Below are 15,607 nucleotides of genomic sequence, written 5' to 3'. Positions count from 1 at the left end.
AAGATAAGCAAGACCACATTTTTAATTGTGGCAAGCTTACTTATTTTGTCAGATAGTGAGTGGCTGTTCTCAAACCAAGAAAACTCATAGTGAGACTTTAAACTGTTTTCCAACACAGGCACTGTCTGCGACTTCATGGATCATTTGCCATAAAATACCTGAAGGGTAACGCAAAGGCTCATGAAAGCTGTTGTGAAAAAATAGCTTGAATAGTAGAATCTATGAGGTATTAGTCAAGAAAATGTAGTACTTTTAAGTTGAGAATTATGCCAATATATCTACATAAAAATGGGTAATTCATATAAATCTCATTAAAGGAGAATTTTTTAAAATTTAACTGGAAAAAATTTTTTAGCACAGATATAAGTATAGCCCATCAAATGGACACTTCTCAGTGTAACTACATATATTGTATTTCTTTTAGAAGGAATAATTAAACTGGCATTAATTCCCATTTTTATGTCTATTCCAAACACAAGCCAAATTCAAAAACATGTTTAATTACTTTTGGAAGCTGCGTACATAGCTTACGGAAGTCATGCCCTGTGAAAGTCAAAGTAAATAATCACTTCTCCACCTCCTTCCACCTTTTCCTGTTATCCCAGCCCAATATCCCTGTGAACCCTCCAATTTTTACAAAGCATCTAGAGTGCCTCCATCTTTAATGTGCTTGAGAATCACCTGGAGAGCTAGTTAAGCCCCTCCACAGATGTATAGACTCCACACTCAGTCATTCTGACTCAGTCAATCTGGCTAGCACCTAATCATTTGCATTTCTAACAAGTTCCCAGTTAATGTCAGTGATGCCAGTTTGTAGCTACACATTTATAGTCCTGGATTACTGTCCCTGTAGCACTAGGCCACTGTACTAACTGGCCTGGAACTAGGGGAAAGATGATAACCAAACCATGGGAGCTATTGGATCTGTAGGATGGGAGGGAGTCGGGGAGGAAGTGGGAGTGCTAATCTAAGTCGCTACCTTTAATGAGGTCTCCATAACAAAACTACCTTTCCTCTTTCACAGAAGCAAATCCAGAGAAATTCAACAGTCGTTTTCGAAATAAAATGTTCTATGCAGGGGTAGGTATACATTTTATTTTATAATTACTACATATTACTTAGTGCCAATTCACTGTGTAATAAAGTTGCAAACTACATTAGAAATAATCACATATACATTTCATTTATTTATGTCTGTATATGGTTACTGTTTAATGTCTGGGCTTAAGAATGAAGGTGAGGTGTATTTAAGTTAGCTGTCAGAAAGAGAGTTGGTGTTCCTCATCTTTGAGCTTGTAAGGAAGCCCTGAGGCTTCATGTTGAACAAGAGAGGATGCTATTCAAAGAGGAATGTGAGAAACAAACATCAAAGACAGTGTAAGAAATGGGGGAATTGTGTAGACTGAGGATGTCTGAAGAATCTTAGGTAAGAATGTAGTTTTCACCAGTGTGCACACATTGACGTTTGGATTAGAAACTGGCAGAATATGGGGTGTTTTTCATGGATGCATATGTGAGATTAAAGAGGGTGCCTTCTTTTTCCTTCTTTTGTTTCTCAGGCACATTCATAGAAGTAAATAGAGAATGAAAAAAAAAAGGCATCCAAAATACCAGTACGGTTTAAATTTATGCCACTGGATAGGAGGAGTTTATAAAAGGCGTTTGGAAGCTGCATATGTAGTTTATGGAAGTCAAGCCCTGTGACACTCAGAGCAAATAAGGAAAAATCTTAGTGGAAAGACTGTATCAGCACTTAATGGAAAAGGAAAGTAGTCAGAATAGGTTGTCAAAATAAACCTTCCAATGACCCTCAAATTGTCTACTTTTTCTCTGTCATTCTGTGCTCTTAAATTTTATAGTGGAACTATAAATTATAGTTTGGAAACAAAGAAAAATTTCAACTTGACAACTACTGCACTGCTTTACTTTGGATTCTGCAGAAAGAGAACATGTTCAGACTTTTTGCATACTTTGGAATCCTTGGAATCTAGGATATGGAAGCAGGGATTTGGTATAACCATATAATTACGAATTTCTTCTTCTTTATTTCCCTGTGGTATAGGCAGCTTTTTCTGACTTCCTACAGAGAAGTTCTAGAGATCTGTCCAAACATGTTAAAGTTGTTGTAAGTATTGAATATGTTGATTTATTTCATTTGGATATGACATGAATGCCACAAAAAGTGAACTCCCAAATACTTAGTTTATATATTTAATCACTGGACTACATAGAACTTTGGAGATCATTTTGTGTAGTTCATTCAACCTACACTTATGTATCAGGCACTGTCTTAGTTGCTGGGGATGAAGATAAATGAAAAGACTAGTTTCACTCCTGAAGAAACTCACAGTTCAGTTGTGAAGAAGGTCACATAAGTCACTTCAGAACAATAAAATTGTTATTCAACAATGTGTACAATATGGTTGTGGCACAAAGGGAGAAGTGATAATTCTGGCTATAGTGGGGTCAGGAAGACCTTTGTCAAAAAAAAAAAATGATGTTAGCTGGGTCTTAAAGCATAAATCAGTTCTCTCCAAACAATTATCTTTATTCCAGGATAATCTGAGGAGTCTCCGTTTTAGAACGAAGTATTGATTTCATTATTTTGTGGTGACTCACTCTCCCACCTGGTTGAGGTTCCTCACCACTGGATGGATTTTTGTGTGTGTGTGGTGTTTCTTCCTGAGTCTGTATATCAGGTTGCAGATATATGCTGCTTGGGGGCAAGGGAGAGAGAAATTTATCTTTCTCTAGGTGACCCATTCAAAAATAGAATAAAATTAGGTATTAAGAAGGATATTAATGTTTCCTTATAGTAACCCAGTTAAAACAAGGAACGAACATGACCTTGTTGCACATAGTTGTGTAAGTAAATGACAGAATGAGAAAGAGAAAAAAATGTATAGATGGAAAAGAAGGGATGAGAATATCACAATGCTTGAATTTATCATGTCATATGTAAAGAATAAGAATAATTTTGACGGGCTGGGTGCGGTGGCTCACGCCTGTAATCCTAGCACTTTGGGAGGCTGAGGCAGCTGGATTGCCTGAGCTCAAGAGTTTGAGACCAGCCTGGGCAAAATGGTGAAACCCCATCTCTACTAAAATACAAAAAATTAACTGGGCATGGTGGTGTGTGCTATTCTGGAGGCTGAGGCAGGAGAATCACTTGAACCTGGGAGGCAGAGGCTGTAGTGAGCCGAGACCACACCACTGCACTCCAGTCTGGGCAACAGAGCGACACTCTGTCTAAAAAAAAAATAATAATTTTGACAAGACAGAACAGAACAAAATATATACATGGAAATAGAGAAAAATACATCATCTCAAACTAATGAGAATATGAAGAAATATAAGGATCATGAAAATATAAAAATTAAAATGTGTAATCACCAGTAAAGCATGTATAAGACATGAATCTCTCAAACTAGTTGTAACAAGAGACAAAGACCTTTACCACTGCTATTAACAACCCTTGACATCCCTTTCAGATGTTTCAGTTCTCATACGATAAAAGTAAAAAGTAAGTATCTTTTAGTAGTGGAGACTCTTGAGACTGAAATATGGCCCATTGAACTATGAGGATTATTATTTTGATAAAATCGTGGCTATCAAATTTAAGTAGCAGCCACTTTATATTAAACTGTTTCTTCAGCTGCCTGCAGCCTAGCCAAAATTAAACTTTACTGCCCTCTCCAGTGTGTTTTACATTTACAGGCACGTCCGCAATACCTGCCAGCAGACCCAGTGAGTGCTGGGCGGTGGCCATATGGAATGGCAGTGTACTGTGCAAGTCACCGTATTGATATCAAACTCTGTACACTTCCTAACTGCTAGAGAGTTTTCTCTCTCACATCTCAGTCCCCTTGATGACACATGTCTCATGCGTGGGTGACTTTATAGTAGAGTCTAAAAGATGCTTTCAGAGAGGCCAAAATGGCAGCAAATAACTAGGAAAGATGTGACATCAGCCTATACATGTAATGTTAAAAGTGGAATATTTATATCAATTATATCTTCTCTTATCAGGAGGAAAAAAAGCATTATAACTAGGTGTGAACATTTGGGATTTAGCTAGGTCTGCCTTTGTGAGGTATATGACTTTGGGGAAATCCTTTAACTTTTCAGAGGAGTCTGCTTTCTTCATCTGTCAAATAGGTGTAAAAAGGCATGTCTTTGGAGCAATGGTTTTTGACCATTGTGCTGTGACATAGAGGGATACAAGGGTACTTTACAATGACATCATTCTGTGTTTTCTTGAGTGTGAGATGAAAAACGATGGAAGGTTAGCAAGAGTGATTAGATGTCTACCCAACAACAGACTATCTTTTCTTTGTGAAGGTGAAGTCAGTGTTTCTAATGCAATAGCTAATAATGTCTCATAGAGATACAAAATATGTATGTGAATACTAGACTGAGAAAACACAAAACAACAGTAAAAACCTACATATAGCATTTTTTGTTCCATTTTCCATATTTTCTTCTTGTTATCATTATATGAGCTTGTACAAAGGAACATATTTTGCATGCAAATGTGTCCCTTTGTGTGTATTTGAAATTGGGAAAAAGTTGAAAAATGCTATTCTGAAGGAATAGTACAGTCGATTGCAATAATATATGTATAAAAACTCTGTAAAGCAGTATATGGTGGAAAGCAGACATTTTCTTTTTTTTTTTTTTTTTTTTTTTTTGAGACGGAGTCTCGCTCTGTCACCCAGGCTGGAGTGCAGTGGCCGGATCTCAGCTCACTGCAAGCTCCACCTCCCGGGTTCACGCCATTCTCCGGCCTCAGCCTCCCGAGTAGCTGGGACTACAGGCGCCCGCCACCTCGCCCGGCTAAGTTTTCGTATTTTTTAGTAGAGACGGGGTTTCACCGTGTCAGCCAGGATGGTCTCGATCTCCTGACCTCGTGATCCGCCCGTCTTGGCCTCCCAAAGTGCTGGGATTACAGGCTTGAGCCACTGCGCCCGGCCAAAGCAGACATTTTCATATGATTTGATGAGTTCCCAGAATCACTAACATGTTTCCCAGAAGGAAAAAGTAGAAAGTTAAAAAATGAATTCTGTTCTAAACACAATCATATTTATTACAATCTTTCTGCAATGCAACCATAATGCTTTGTACACTATTAATGTCTCACATCCTAGGTTTTAAGTTTTAGTTGCTTACAACATGCAACTTTGACATTTACAATGTCTACTTTTTTATTCATTGGCATAGTCATTTATAAACTCATTTCGAGTTCTTCAGTAAGTTGGAAGATGTTTGCTTAGTAGTTTAGAGTACTAGAAAAACACCTTTAATGTCTAGAATTTGATTACTAAGTTATATTTGAAAATAGTTTTTTTATTTAAAATTGTAAGATTTCTTGGAAACAGTTCTTTGAGAATACGCATGAAAATTAGGCTGTATTGAGATCAACTGGGAAAAAAACGCAGGTGCTGGAGACAACTTGACCACTAGCAAAATCATGATACTTAGATTGAAGCTGATCCTAAAGAACTCTTTCAAAATTTGCAGGGAGCTTGGGGATGCTTTGCTCCTCTCTCCAAACGAGAAAGTAATGGGGAAATTCTGTGATAAGGGTATGAGGAAAGCAAATATGAGAGCAGGCTTTACACCTTTCACATTGGAAAGTTGATAGTCATGACTAGAGTTATTCTCTTTTGACCTTTGTCACCAGTGGGAAATGAGAAAGGAACAGGAAAGACTTTCCCTTGATTTATCAAAGGATAAAGCACCAGCTGATCATGGAAGCCATGTTCGAGGGTCGTTGAGGCCAAGCTGGGTTGAGACTCTTGATTCCCAGGTCTAAACTCCAGGAAGACAGTGAATCTTAGAAGTCTAAAGTCTGAATGGCCAGTCGCGGTGGCTCACGCCTGTAATCCCAGCACTTTGGGAGGCCAAGGTGGGTGGATCACCTGAGGTCAGGAGTTTGAGACCAGCCTGGCTAACACAGTGAAACCCTGTCTCTTCTAAAAAATAAAAAAAATTAGCCAGGCGTGGTGGCGGGCACCTGTAATTCCAGCTACTCGGGAGGCTGAGGCAGGAGAGTCGCTTGAACCTGGGAGGTGGAGGTTACAGTGAGTCAAGATCGTACCATTGCCCTTCAGCCTAGGCGAGTCTGTACAAAATTAAATTTGTAAGAACAAACCACGAATGAAGATCATACTAGTGTATAATAGATACCTTTTCAAAAGTTTGCGGTACATAGATTTTTTAAAAAGTCTTCAAAATATTTGACATTTTCAAAATAAAAATTGTCTCCAAAAACAGAGAAAATAAATCACTATATTTATGACTTGTTTGAATCAGATAATGATGGTGATGAATACTACTGATTTAACTTGAGGCTTTTTTCTTTTCATTCTTTTACATATTCATAAATCTTTTAATATTGACACCATCAGTCTAGATAACTAATAATCATCCATTGTTAGGAATGATAGTATTTCCTTTGATTGTCAGACCAGAGAAAAAATCATTTTAATCAAATGGAGGTTTTGTTCTTACCTTAAGTGCAAACAAAACCAAGCTCTGTACCCTGGTCCAGTAAAGCTATAGCCAGAATATATTTTTAATCATTGTGACCGGCATTCACTTAAGCAGAGATAGGGCAAGGAGAAAGAGACCATGGTGTGTACTATTGCCAAACTAGTTATCTCTGATAACTTTTTAGACTTGTGACTACTTCACAACCTCTTTTCTGTTTTGATTGTTTCAGTGTGATGGAACAGATCTCACCCCAAAGATTCAGGAACTGAAGTTCCAGTGTATAGTATTTTTAAATATACCCAGGTAAGCTCTGTTTGTATTGTTTCCTTGGTTTGACATGAACTCTGACTTGAGCTTGTCTGTTTTCATAACAGAAAAGTTTCAGATGTAAACAATGAAGATCAGTTATCTAAATGGATAATTAAACATTTCTAGGTCTGATAATTCATTCTCTGATTTGGTTTATTCAGTGTTCTTTGTGGTTGGTGGTTTTGTGCATCATGTGGCATGTATTGTCTGTACTTACCCATCTTTAAGCAACCCAGGCACCCCTCTTGACTGGAACATCTCAATTTATTTCTAAATTACTGTTCTCCTCCTCTCCCCCTCTAAGAATGAGAGAATTGAAATACTTTTTTTTTTTTTTTGTTCTCAGTTTCCTAAAAACTGTTAAACCATCCAGTCTGATTCGAGTGTGGAATTCATTCAAAATTGTTGCCAGATGATTGCTTTGAAAAATAGGATCAGTTAGAATATTGTTTTCTAGCCAGGATGTCAACTCTCCTTGGTGCTATTAACGCACCTCAGGAGAAGGGATATTTAAGATAACTAGACTCAAAATAAACATATTATCTCAGTGGCATAAATTGTGTTCTAGGCCCTGAAGCCAAGATTTTGGAAGGGATGGATCTGTAACCATTTATTTGCCTGCCAAACAACTCAGACAGAAAATCTGCAAATACGTTGTATTTAGACTGAATTTAATTGAAATGAGAGTTGTATGTAAATCTGTGGCTAGGAAAAGACATCATAGTCTCCTGATTATTCTTGGCAGTGCTCAATATAGTCAGTTACAATTTTATTCCAGAAATATTTGCAGCTTAATTGAAGTGGAAGGCCTTGATTCTCAGAAAGCATTATTTATTACTTTGCTTTATTATTCTTTCCCTCGTCTTTCCTCTTTTCTCTCTTTTCTTGCTTCTCCCTCTTTACCATCTGTATTCTCCTTCCCCTATTTCTTCAATTTCTTTTGTTTCCCCTTCTCTTTCTAATTTCTTATCTGTATTTCATCTCTTCTTCACTCTGTCTTCCATAGTTAGCTTTCCCTTCTCCTGTGAGTACCTCTTATTTCGCTTATGTATTAATGGCAAATGCTTCCCACTTCATTTCCCTGTCTCTTTTCTACTGGCATCTTTCTTTAAGACCAAATTCTGAAACCACCTATAGACAATTCATGATATATCATAGAAAACAGACATACAAGAATCATAGTGAGAAATATAAATAATGAATGAAGAGAAAGTTGGATACTATGGGATACTTTTGTTGCAAAATTATGGCCCATTTTCACAGCTTGGTATTTTGTAGATGATGAGAAGTGCATTTTCTTTTCTATTGGAAGGTGTGTACCAAGAATGGAAAACTGTTTTTATGTTTAATAAACATTGGGTGTAACTACAAACTACCACCTCATGATAGTCATGAGAAGGATGGGACGTATTTACTTCTGTGTTTCATCTTCTCTTGCAGATATTGTGCTGGCACAATGCCCTGGGGAAACCCAGGAGATCACCACGATTTCGAACCTCAGCGTCATGATGATGGTTATATTGAAGTCATTGGATTTACCATGGCCTCTTTGGTGAGCAAAACAACTATTTTATTAAAATGAAATGTATTTTAGACACAGAGTTTATTCAAGTCACAGGACTTTAGTTAACTTTGTCTCCTGCTTTATCAAGTTACAAGTTTTATGAATTATAGAGTTGCTTAGGAAAAACTAGAAAAAAATCATCATTTATGTCACTAAGGAAACTGATGCATATTTGTTTGAACCTCAAGAATAAATGAGTATCACTTCTTATTTTTCCTGATTAATTTTCTACCAGAATGAAAACTTTTTATGGTAATTAAAAACATTACACCAGGCTGGGTGTGGTGGCTCACGCCTGTAATCCCAGCACTTAGGGAGGCCGAGGTGGGTGGATCAACTGAGGTCAAGAATTCCAGACAAGCCTGACCAACATGGTGAAACGTGCCTCTACTAAAAAATAAAAATTAGCTGAGTATGATGTGCTGCCTGCAATTCCAGCTACTTGGGAGGCTGATGCAGGAGAATTGCTTGAACCCAGGAGGCAAAGGTTGCAGTGAGCTGAAATTGTGCCATTGCACTCCAGCCTGGGTGGCGAGTGAAACTCCATCTCAAAAAGAAAAAAAAAAAAAAAAAAGAAAGAAAATTACACCATGGAAACATCCCAGCACTGGCACAGAAGCCATAGCATTTTATACTTTTTTGATTAACTGAGGACTTTTTGTGTTTAGGTAAAAAAGAAACGGTAGCAACTTGTGGCTATCCATCTTACTTACGAATGAAATGAGCATCTCCATTATCACAAAATATCTGAATATACAAAGACATCATTATTGTGATACTAGTGAATACTCAGTTGCCACAATAATGAGATCACCTTGTATTTTAATTTTGTTTGCTTGCATTAAGGAAGGAAATTTATAGTGTAAGTATATTTTCAAGCAGGTTTTAGTCATGCATTCCTGCTTATTATTAAATGATGTGGGGGGACCAGTTAAAATTATGCTTATCATTTCTTCTTGTGTAAATCGGGCCAGACTGAGTTTGTAATGCAAATAAAAACAAAGCTTCTGCTTGTCACCTTTGGTTGGCACATGATTTGTGCTGTGCCTTATGCATGAAAGAAAGAAGGTTGCATTTCTTGTTCTAAACAAATCAAAGTAGGCATCTTTTTTACTCATCCTATGAATTCCAAATACTCTGCCTTAACCACCTCGAATTAGTGAAGTTTAACAGAAAAATCTATTGTGCTTATGGCAAGAGTCTTCATCACCTGATTTTGTGATGGCCCTTGTTAACTCATTTCTAGAATAAAACAGTTGTCATGGTAGAAAAGATTGGACTGGGGTTGACTTACTTTCCAATGTTGTAACACACGTATAGCTCCTTTTCTCCAGAGCTTTTTATGTTTATTGCAAGTGAAGATACAAGCCAAGAACAAATAGGATTAAGTTCAGGAAGGATATATGCAGGAAAGAATTCCTGGAGATGACAAAATCATGCCAGTATATGATGGAAAAAACTCTCTAAGCTGTCCATTCTTGGTTTACTTGTTCTTTTTTCACTGATCCAGTGAACATTTATTGATTGGTTATCACATGCTAGAGGCACCTAGTTCTGACTGTGTGGTAGAAGGCTCTCAGGGATTGTCTGTGAGGTGACGATCCCTTACCTAGGCCTGGAAGGCCAAGGGGAATATTCAATGTTTCCCAATTGTCCTAAGGATCAAAAACTCTGTCCTTACTTGACCTGTAAAGTCGAGGTTCTGTCTGGTTCTTTAGCCTTCCTTGCCCTCATCTTTGCTTTCTAGCTCAAGCAGCTGACAAGTGAAGCACAGCATCAACCCTCCCTTGTTTCTTTTGTACCATCAAGCCATTGCACGTGTGCACTGTCTCTCTGAAATGTACTTCAACTGTTTCTTCTGTGTTTTCTCAGACTATATCTGTGTCTTGCTCTTTTTGTAGTCTTTTCTGGTTTGGGTGTTTTTTTCTTTTTTCCCTAACAATTGTATAATTAGTATAATTTTTATTATACTAATTCGTATATTTAGTATACTAATTAGAATATTACACTAATTATACAGGAGCAATACTGAAACTGGGTAATTAGTGGAGAGTTAAATGGAGGGCTCTTTCACAAATAGTGCACTAGGTTTATGAGAAACCAATTCTTGAGCTGACGATGAAAAGGAAAAGAAACAATGACCGGTATCAGAAAGAGAACTAACTGGAAAGGGTTACCTGATAGGAGTGATATTTGCAAAGAGGAAGCAACCAACCTGTGCTTACCTGGCAGGGAGCAAGCCAGGAACATAAATACAGCGACTTCCCTCTGCACCTTGACCTCTAGATCTTCTGCTGGTGGGTGTTTATGGAGAAGTCTAATCGGAAGCCAGAAGGCATGGGAGCCACTGATGCAGTCCAAATAGCTCAGCCTCGCAGAGCAGAAAAGAGGGCAGGAAAGCCTGGAGAGGCAGCCGGGGCAGCAAATGGTGGATATCCATCACTTCGTTGTGGGTGGCCAGTCCACAACAGGGAGCCTGCGGCATGCAGTTGGCAATGCGTGATGTGACTGACTGAATTTTACCAGGAGAAGAAGAATGGAACTTGACATTCTGGAAAAAGGAACATTTACAAAAGCAGGAGGAATTTTAGTGCTTTGTGGGAACTATAAGTAGTTTCATGTGGTTTAAATGTAGGTGAAAAGAGAGAGTGATCGCAGGTGTTCCTAAAGACGTGGGTAAGGGCCAGATCATAGAGTGCATCACAGCACTGATCTAGGAGCGTTTACTTCATTCAGCATTCTTGAGGAGTTAGCAAAATTTTTTAAAAAATAAATATTTATATGGGAAGGTTTCAGAGTAAAAATAGACAAAATAATACAACAAACTCCCAAGTGTCATTGCTCAGCTTTTATAATTTTCAATTCATGGACAATCTTGTATTTGTCCCACCTAAAACCTCTTTTGTTATATTATTCTGGAGCAAATCCTAGACATTACGTGTATACAATATATGTCATATATACATCTTATGCATAGCATATACATCATTTTATCCATCAATAATTCAAAATGGACTTTTAAAAGATACTTTCTTTTATAAACACAACCACAATGACATTATATTATTTTAAAAAATGAAACTAATACTACCTGAATATCAGTAAATATTTACTCAGAGCTTGAATTTCCAGTTGTCTCACAAATGTCACTTATTTTCTTATGCAGTTTCTTTGAGTCAGAATCCAAATAAAATTTACACATTGTGGTTGGTTGATATGACTTTAAACTCTCAGTAGTTTCCCCTCCAACTCTTACCCATTTATTTATGGAAGAAACTGGTCATTTGTCCTGTCAAGTTTCCGAGTCTGAATTTTGCTTATAGGATCCCTGAGGCATTTATTAAAATGTGCTTCTTTCTTTTTTTCTCTACTTGATAGTTGGATCTGCATACACTACATATATTTTCCCCCAAATCTACTTTGTAAGCAGTGTTTTCTTTTTCTAAAAAGAATATGTAATGTTCGGCTTTGTTTCTCCTTTTTTAATGTTGACTGATATTGATGGTCAATGTCTGGATCTAGCAATCATTAAGGGTTGCAAAATAGTGATATTCTAATTCTTTCTTTCTTTATTTTTTGAGATGGAGTTTTGCTCTTGTTGCCCAGGCTGGGAATGGTGCAATCTTGGCTCACTGTAACCTCTGCCTCCCAGGTTCAAGCGATTCTCCTGCCTCAGCTTCCCAAGTAGCTGGGATTAGAGGCACCTGCCACCACCACATCCGGCTAATCTTGTAGTTTTGTTAGAAATGGGGTTTCACCATATTGGTCAGACTGGTCTCAAACTCCTGACCTCAAGTAATCCACCTGCCTCGGCCTCCCAAAATGCTTGGATTACAGGCATGAGCCACCATGCCCGGCCTGATATTCTAATTCTATCCTTTTTCATTTACTACTTGAAATATTTCTATGAAGAGAAATTTCACTTCACTTACTATTTGATTACTTAGTCACATAGTTTGTGTAGGAAAGGCTCAATAAGTGATTCTTTTTCTTTCCTTATACATTTTCAAAATACTGAGTTAGTTCACTAGCATCCTCCAGTGGTGACTCTGGTTTTAAATGGCCTTCAGTTTTTGAACAATGATCCCATCAAAGATTGGGATTTAGCTTCCCCTAGTATTTGGTTGGGCTTGTGACTACTTGGATGAGTTGAATACAGTGAAGTAACACTGTGTACCTTCCTAGTCTGGGGTCATAAAAGGTCCTTTCAGCGTATGGGAAGTTTGAGTGCTAGTGATGATGTCTAATTAATAGGATTTTTTAAAAATTCAAGGTAATACTTAGTTCAACTGTCTCTCTGCTTTCATTCCTTTAGTATCAATCATACTCATTTATTGAATACTCACTGAATCTACAAATTCTGTATCCCTAAGTGGGATGCTGCTAGGTAAAACTGTTAAGAAGTGAACCAAAAGAAAAGCCCTGTCCTCAGGGTGTTCATAGCTTGGTGTTATCAGGAGGACAAAGGAGTAAACAAGCCATCATAATCTGAGGCAGTAAATCCTAGGAGAAAGACTGGGGTGAGAGTGAAAAGAATTGAAATCAGAACCGTGTTTGTAAAATGGGGATGAGAGCAATCGTTTCTTAGAGTAGGGAGGAGTCCCTGGGAGTGGAATTGCCAAGTGAACGTGACCATCAGGGAATTAGCCTAAGAGACCACCGTATCCTAGGAGAGGGTTCCAGTGGTGGCTCCGAGTAATGACACAGAGTCAGTGAAGCCATCGATGTGGAGAAAGGGCAGAGATAGAGTTCTTTAAACTGTCAGTGGGGAGGCTAAAAGAGATGGAGTAAAACAGGGTCAGACTTGTGCTTTAGAAAGATTATGTGGGTCAAGCGTGGTGGCTCACACCTGTAATCCCAGCACTTTGGGAGGCCGAGGTGGGTGGATCACGAGATCAGGAGATCGAGACCATCCTGGCTAACATGGTGACACCCCATCTCTACTAAAAAATACAAAAAATTAGCCGGGCGTGGTGACAGGTGCCTGTAGTCCCAGCTACTCAGGAGGCTGAGGCAGGAGAATGGCGTGAACCTGCGAAGTGGAGCTTGTAGTCAGCTGAGATCGTGCCACTGCACTCTAGCCTAGGCAACAAAGTGAGACTCAGTCTCAAAAAAAAAAAAAAAAAAGATTATATGGATGACATTGTAGAAGACAACCAGAATTTACAACTGGAGGCAGGTAGACAAGTCAGAATGCTGTCATGTGAGTCCAGGTACATAAATGAGAAGGCCTGGCCAGGTGTGGTGGCTCCTGCCTGTAATCCCAGCACTTTGGGAGGCTGAGGTGGGCAGATCACCTGAGGTCAGGAGTTTGAGACCAGCCTGGCCAACATGGTGAAACCCCATCTCTACTAAAAATACAAAAAATGAGCCAGGCATGGTGGTGGTCACTTATAATCCCAGGTACTTGGGAGGCTGAGGCAGGAGAATCACTTGAACCCAGGATGCGGAGGTTGCAGTGAGCCAAGATCATGCCATTGAACCCTAGTCTGGGCAACAAGAGTGAAACTCCATCTCAAAAAAAAAAAAAAGAGAGAGAGAGAGAAGGCCTGCAAGCCTGAAGTAAGAAAATGCCAGTGAAGACAGAGGGGGTGGTGAGTTCAAGAGAGTTGTTTGGACCTAGTAATGTATTGTGAAGGGTACAAAGGGAAGAGTACACCCAAATTCCAGGAGGCTATCTTAGATAGCTAGGTAAAGGATAAATGCATTAAATGAGATAGAAAACATAAAAGAGAGAATATCTCAAAAGAAATACACTGTGTTTTACCTATTTTAAATCCAAAAGCTCTATAAGACATTTAAGGAAATATAGAAATGGGCAATTTGAAATATATGTTTAGAGTTTAGGAGATCTTTTCAGGTTGGAGAGATTGTTTTGGAGAGGGAGGGGTTCTGCCAGATCCTTTTTATTCTTCTTCTGTCATTTGTAGGAAAAAGAAATAATCGCAGATGGGAGTTGGCAAAAAAGGAAATGGAATACTAAAATTAGGTCAATTTTTTTTCTCTTTACATCATGTGAATAAGGTAATCCATATACATCATCAACTAGCATCAAATGCATGATTGAATCTCAGATTCCAGTGACTCTAATTGCTTCCAAGAAAGAGAATCCTATCTAAGAAAAGCAGAATTAAATGGAGTTTAAACCGTATGGTTTTGAACATTCTATGCCCTCTAAATGTATACTGGCATATATTTCTCTATTTTCAGACACATTTTATCTTACTACTTGCTACTCATATAGCAGTACAGCATTGTATTTTTTTTTCATTCAGGATGAAATAATCTCACTTGCAGTCTTCAATTTCACATTTCTTGAACTAGTATATTGATTGTATTTCTAAGAAGGTAATTTATTTGAAAACTCAAACATTTGTTTAAGATGATTATGTGAACACACAAATGTAGTTATTTGGGTATATGTGTATATATTTTTGCATATTTAATATAGCTGTGTAACTAAAAACATAACCAGTAGGTCAAGCTTTTTAGAAACAAACTATTTTTCTTAGAAATTGATGTGTGTAGTAATTAAAGGCTATAAACTTTAAAAATCATGGAATACACTAATAAATATACGTGTACATTGCTTATGATTCAAGTAAAATCCAAAAAATTGAAAATTCAGAGTGGCACTTTAATAAGAGAGCTTTGAAATAGAATTACTGGAATGGGAAAAAAGGCTGTTTCTTTTAGACTCTTTATCTTGTAATTGCAAATTTCAAAGTAGAAGTCTTCAATTCATTTTACTGGTTGAAATACATTCCTACTAATTAAGATGATTCTTCATTGAGTGCTGGGTAACCTGATTACCTTTTTGGATTTTACACAGACCATAATCAGACATTGTAATTTGTATTTATTTCTGCCACAATTTTCTGCCATTATTGTTTCTAAGGTCCTTTCATGTTGAGTTTGCTTCTAAGTAATTTAAACTTCTCAAGACAGTTTCAGTTCAAAGCATTATTCAGTTAGAGGAATTGGGAACCTAATTTGCCATTCAGTATGAAATCCAAAGATTTCAGTCTCGTAAACTTTAAAGAAGGCACGTCCAGCTTTCTTTTTGTTAATTGAAATTAAACTGTGTGAGTTTCTTTATAGTTATGAATTAGGAAAGCAAGAGGTTATTCAGTGAGCGAAAAGTACGTGGAGAAATTTTCAGAGTTGAAGTTTTACACTTACCATATATCTTTGTTTTTAGAAGAAAGGTAATATTAAATGTTTGCTTATTTCGATAAT

The 15,607-nt window shown here is 37.7% G+C and overlaps 1 protein-coding gene across 4 annotated transcripts in view; it reads left to right on the top strand.

Annotated features, from left to right (window-relative positions):
* The window catches only part of DGKI (diacylglycerol kinase iota), a 467,910-nt gene that overhangs the window by 275,600 nt on the left and 176,703 nt on the right, over positions 1-15,607 (top strand). For all 4 annotated transcript variants that reach the window (XM_025379314.1, XM_025379313.1, XM_025379316.1 and 1 more), the window contains 4 exons: positions 1,025-1,080; positions 2,063-2,125; positions 6,725-6,798; positions 8,245-8,356. In XM_025379314.1, coding sequence (XP_025235099.1) covers positions 1,025-1,080; positions 2,063-2,125; positions 6,725-6,798; positions 8,245-8,356 — 305 coding nt within the window. The remainder of the gene's footprint in view (positions 1-1,024; positions 1,081-2,062; positions 2,126-6,724; positions 6,799-8,244; positions 8,357-15,607) is intronic.

The sequence above is a fragment of the Theropithecus gelada genome, chromosome 3 (genome assembly GCF_003255815.1).
Source record: "Theropithecus gelada isolate Dixy chromosome 3, Tgel_1.0, whole genome shotgun sequence".
Classification (NCBI taxonomy): Eukaryota; Metazoa; Chordata; class Mammalia; order Primates; family Cercopithecidae; genus Theropithecus; species Theropithecus gelada.
This window is presented reverse-complemented; position numbering and strand designations above follow the sequence as displayed.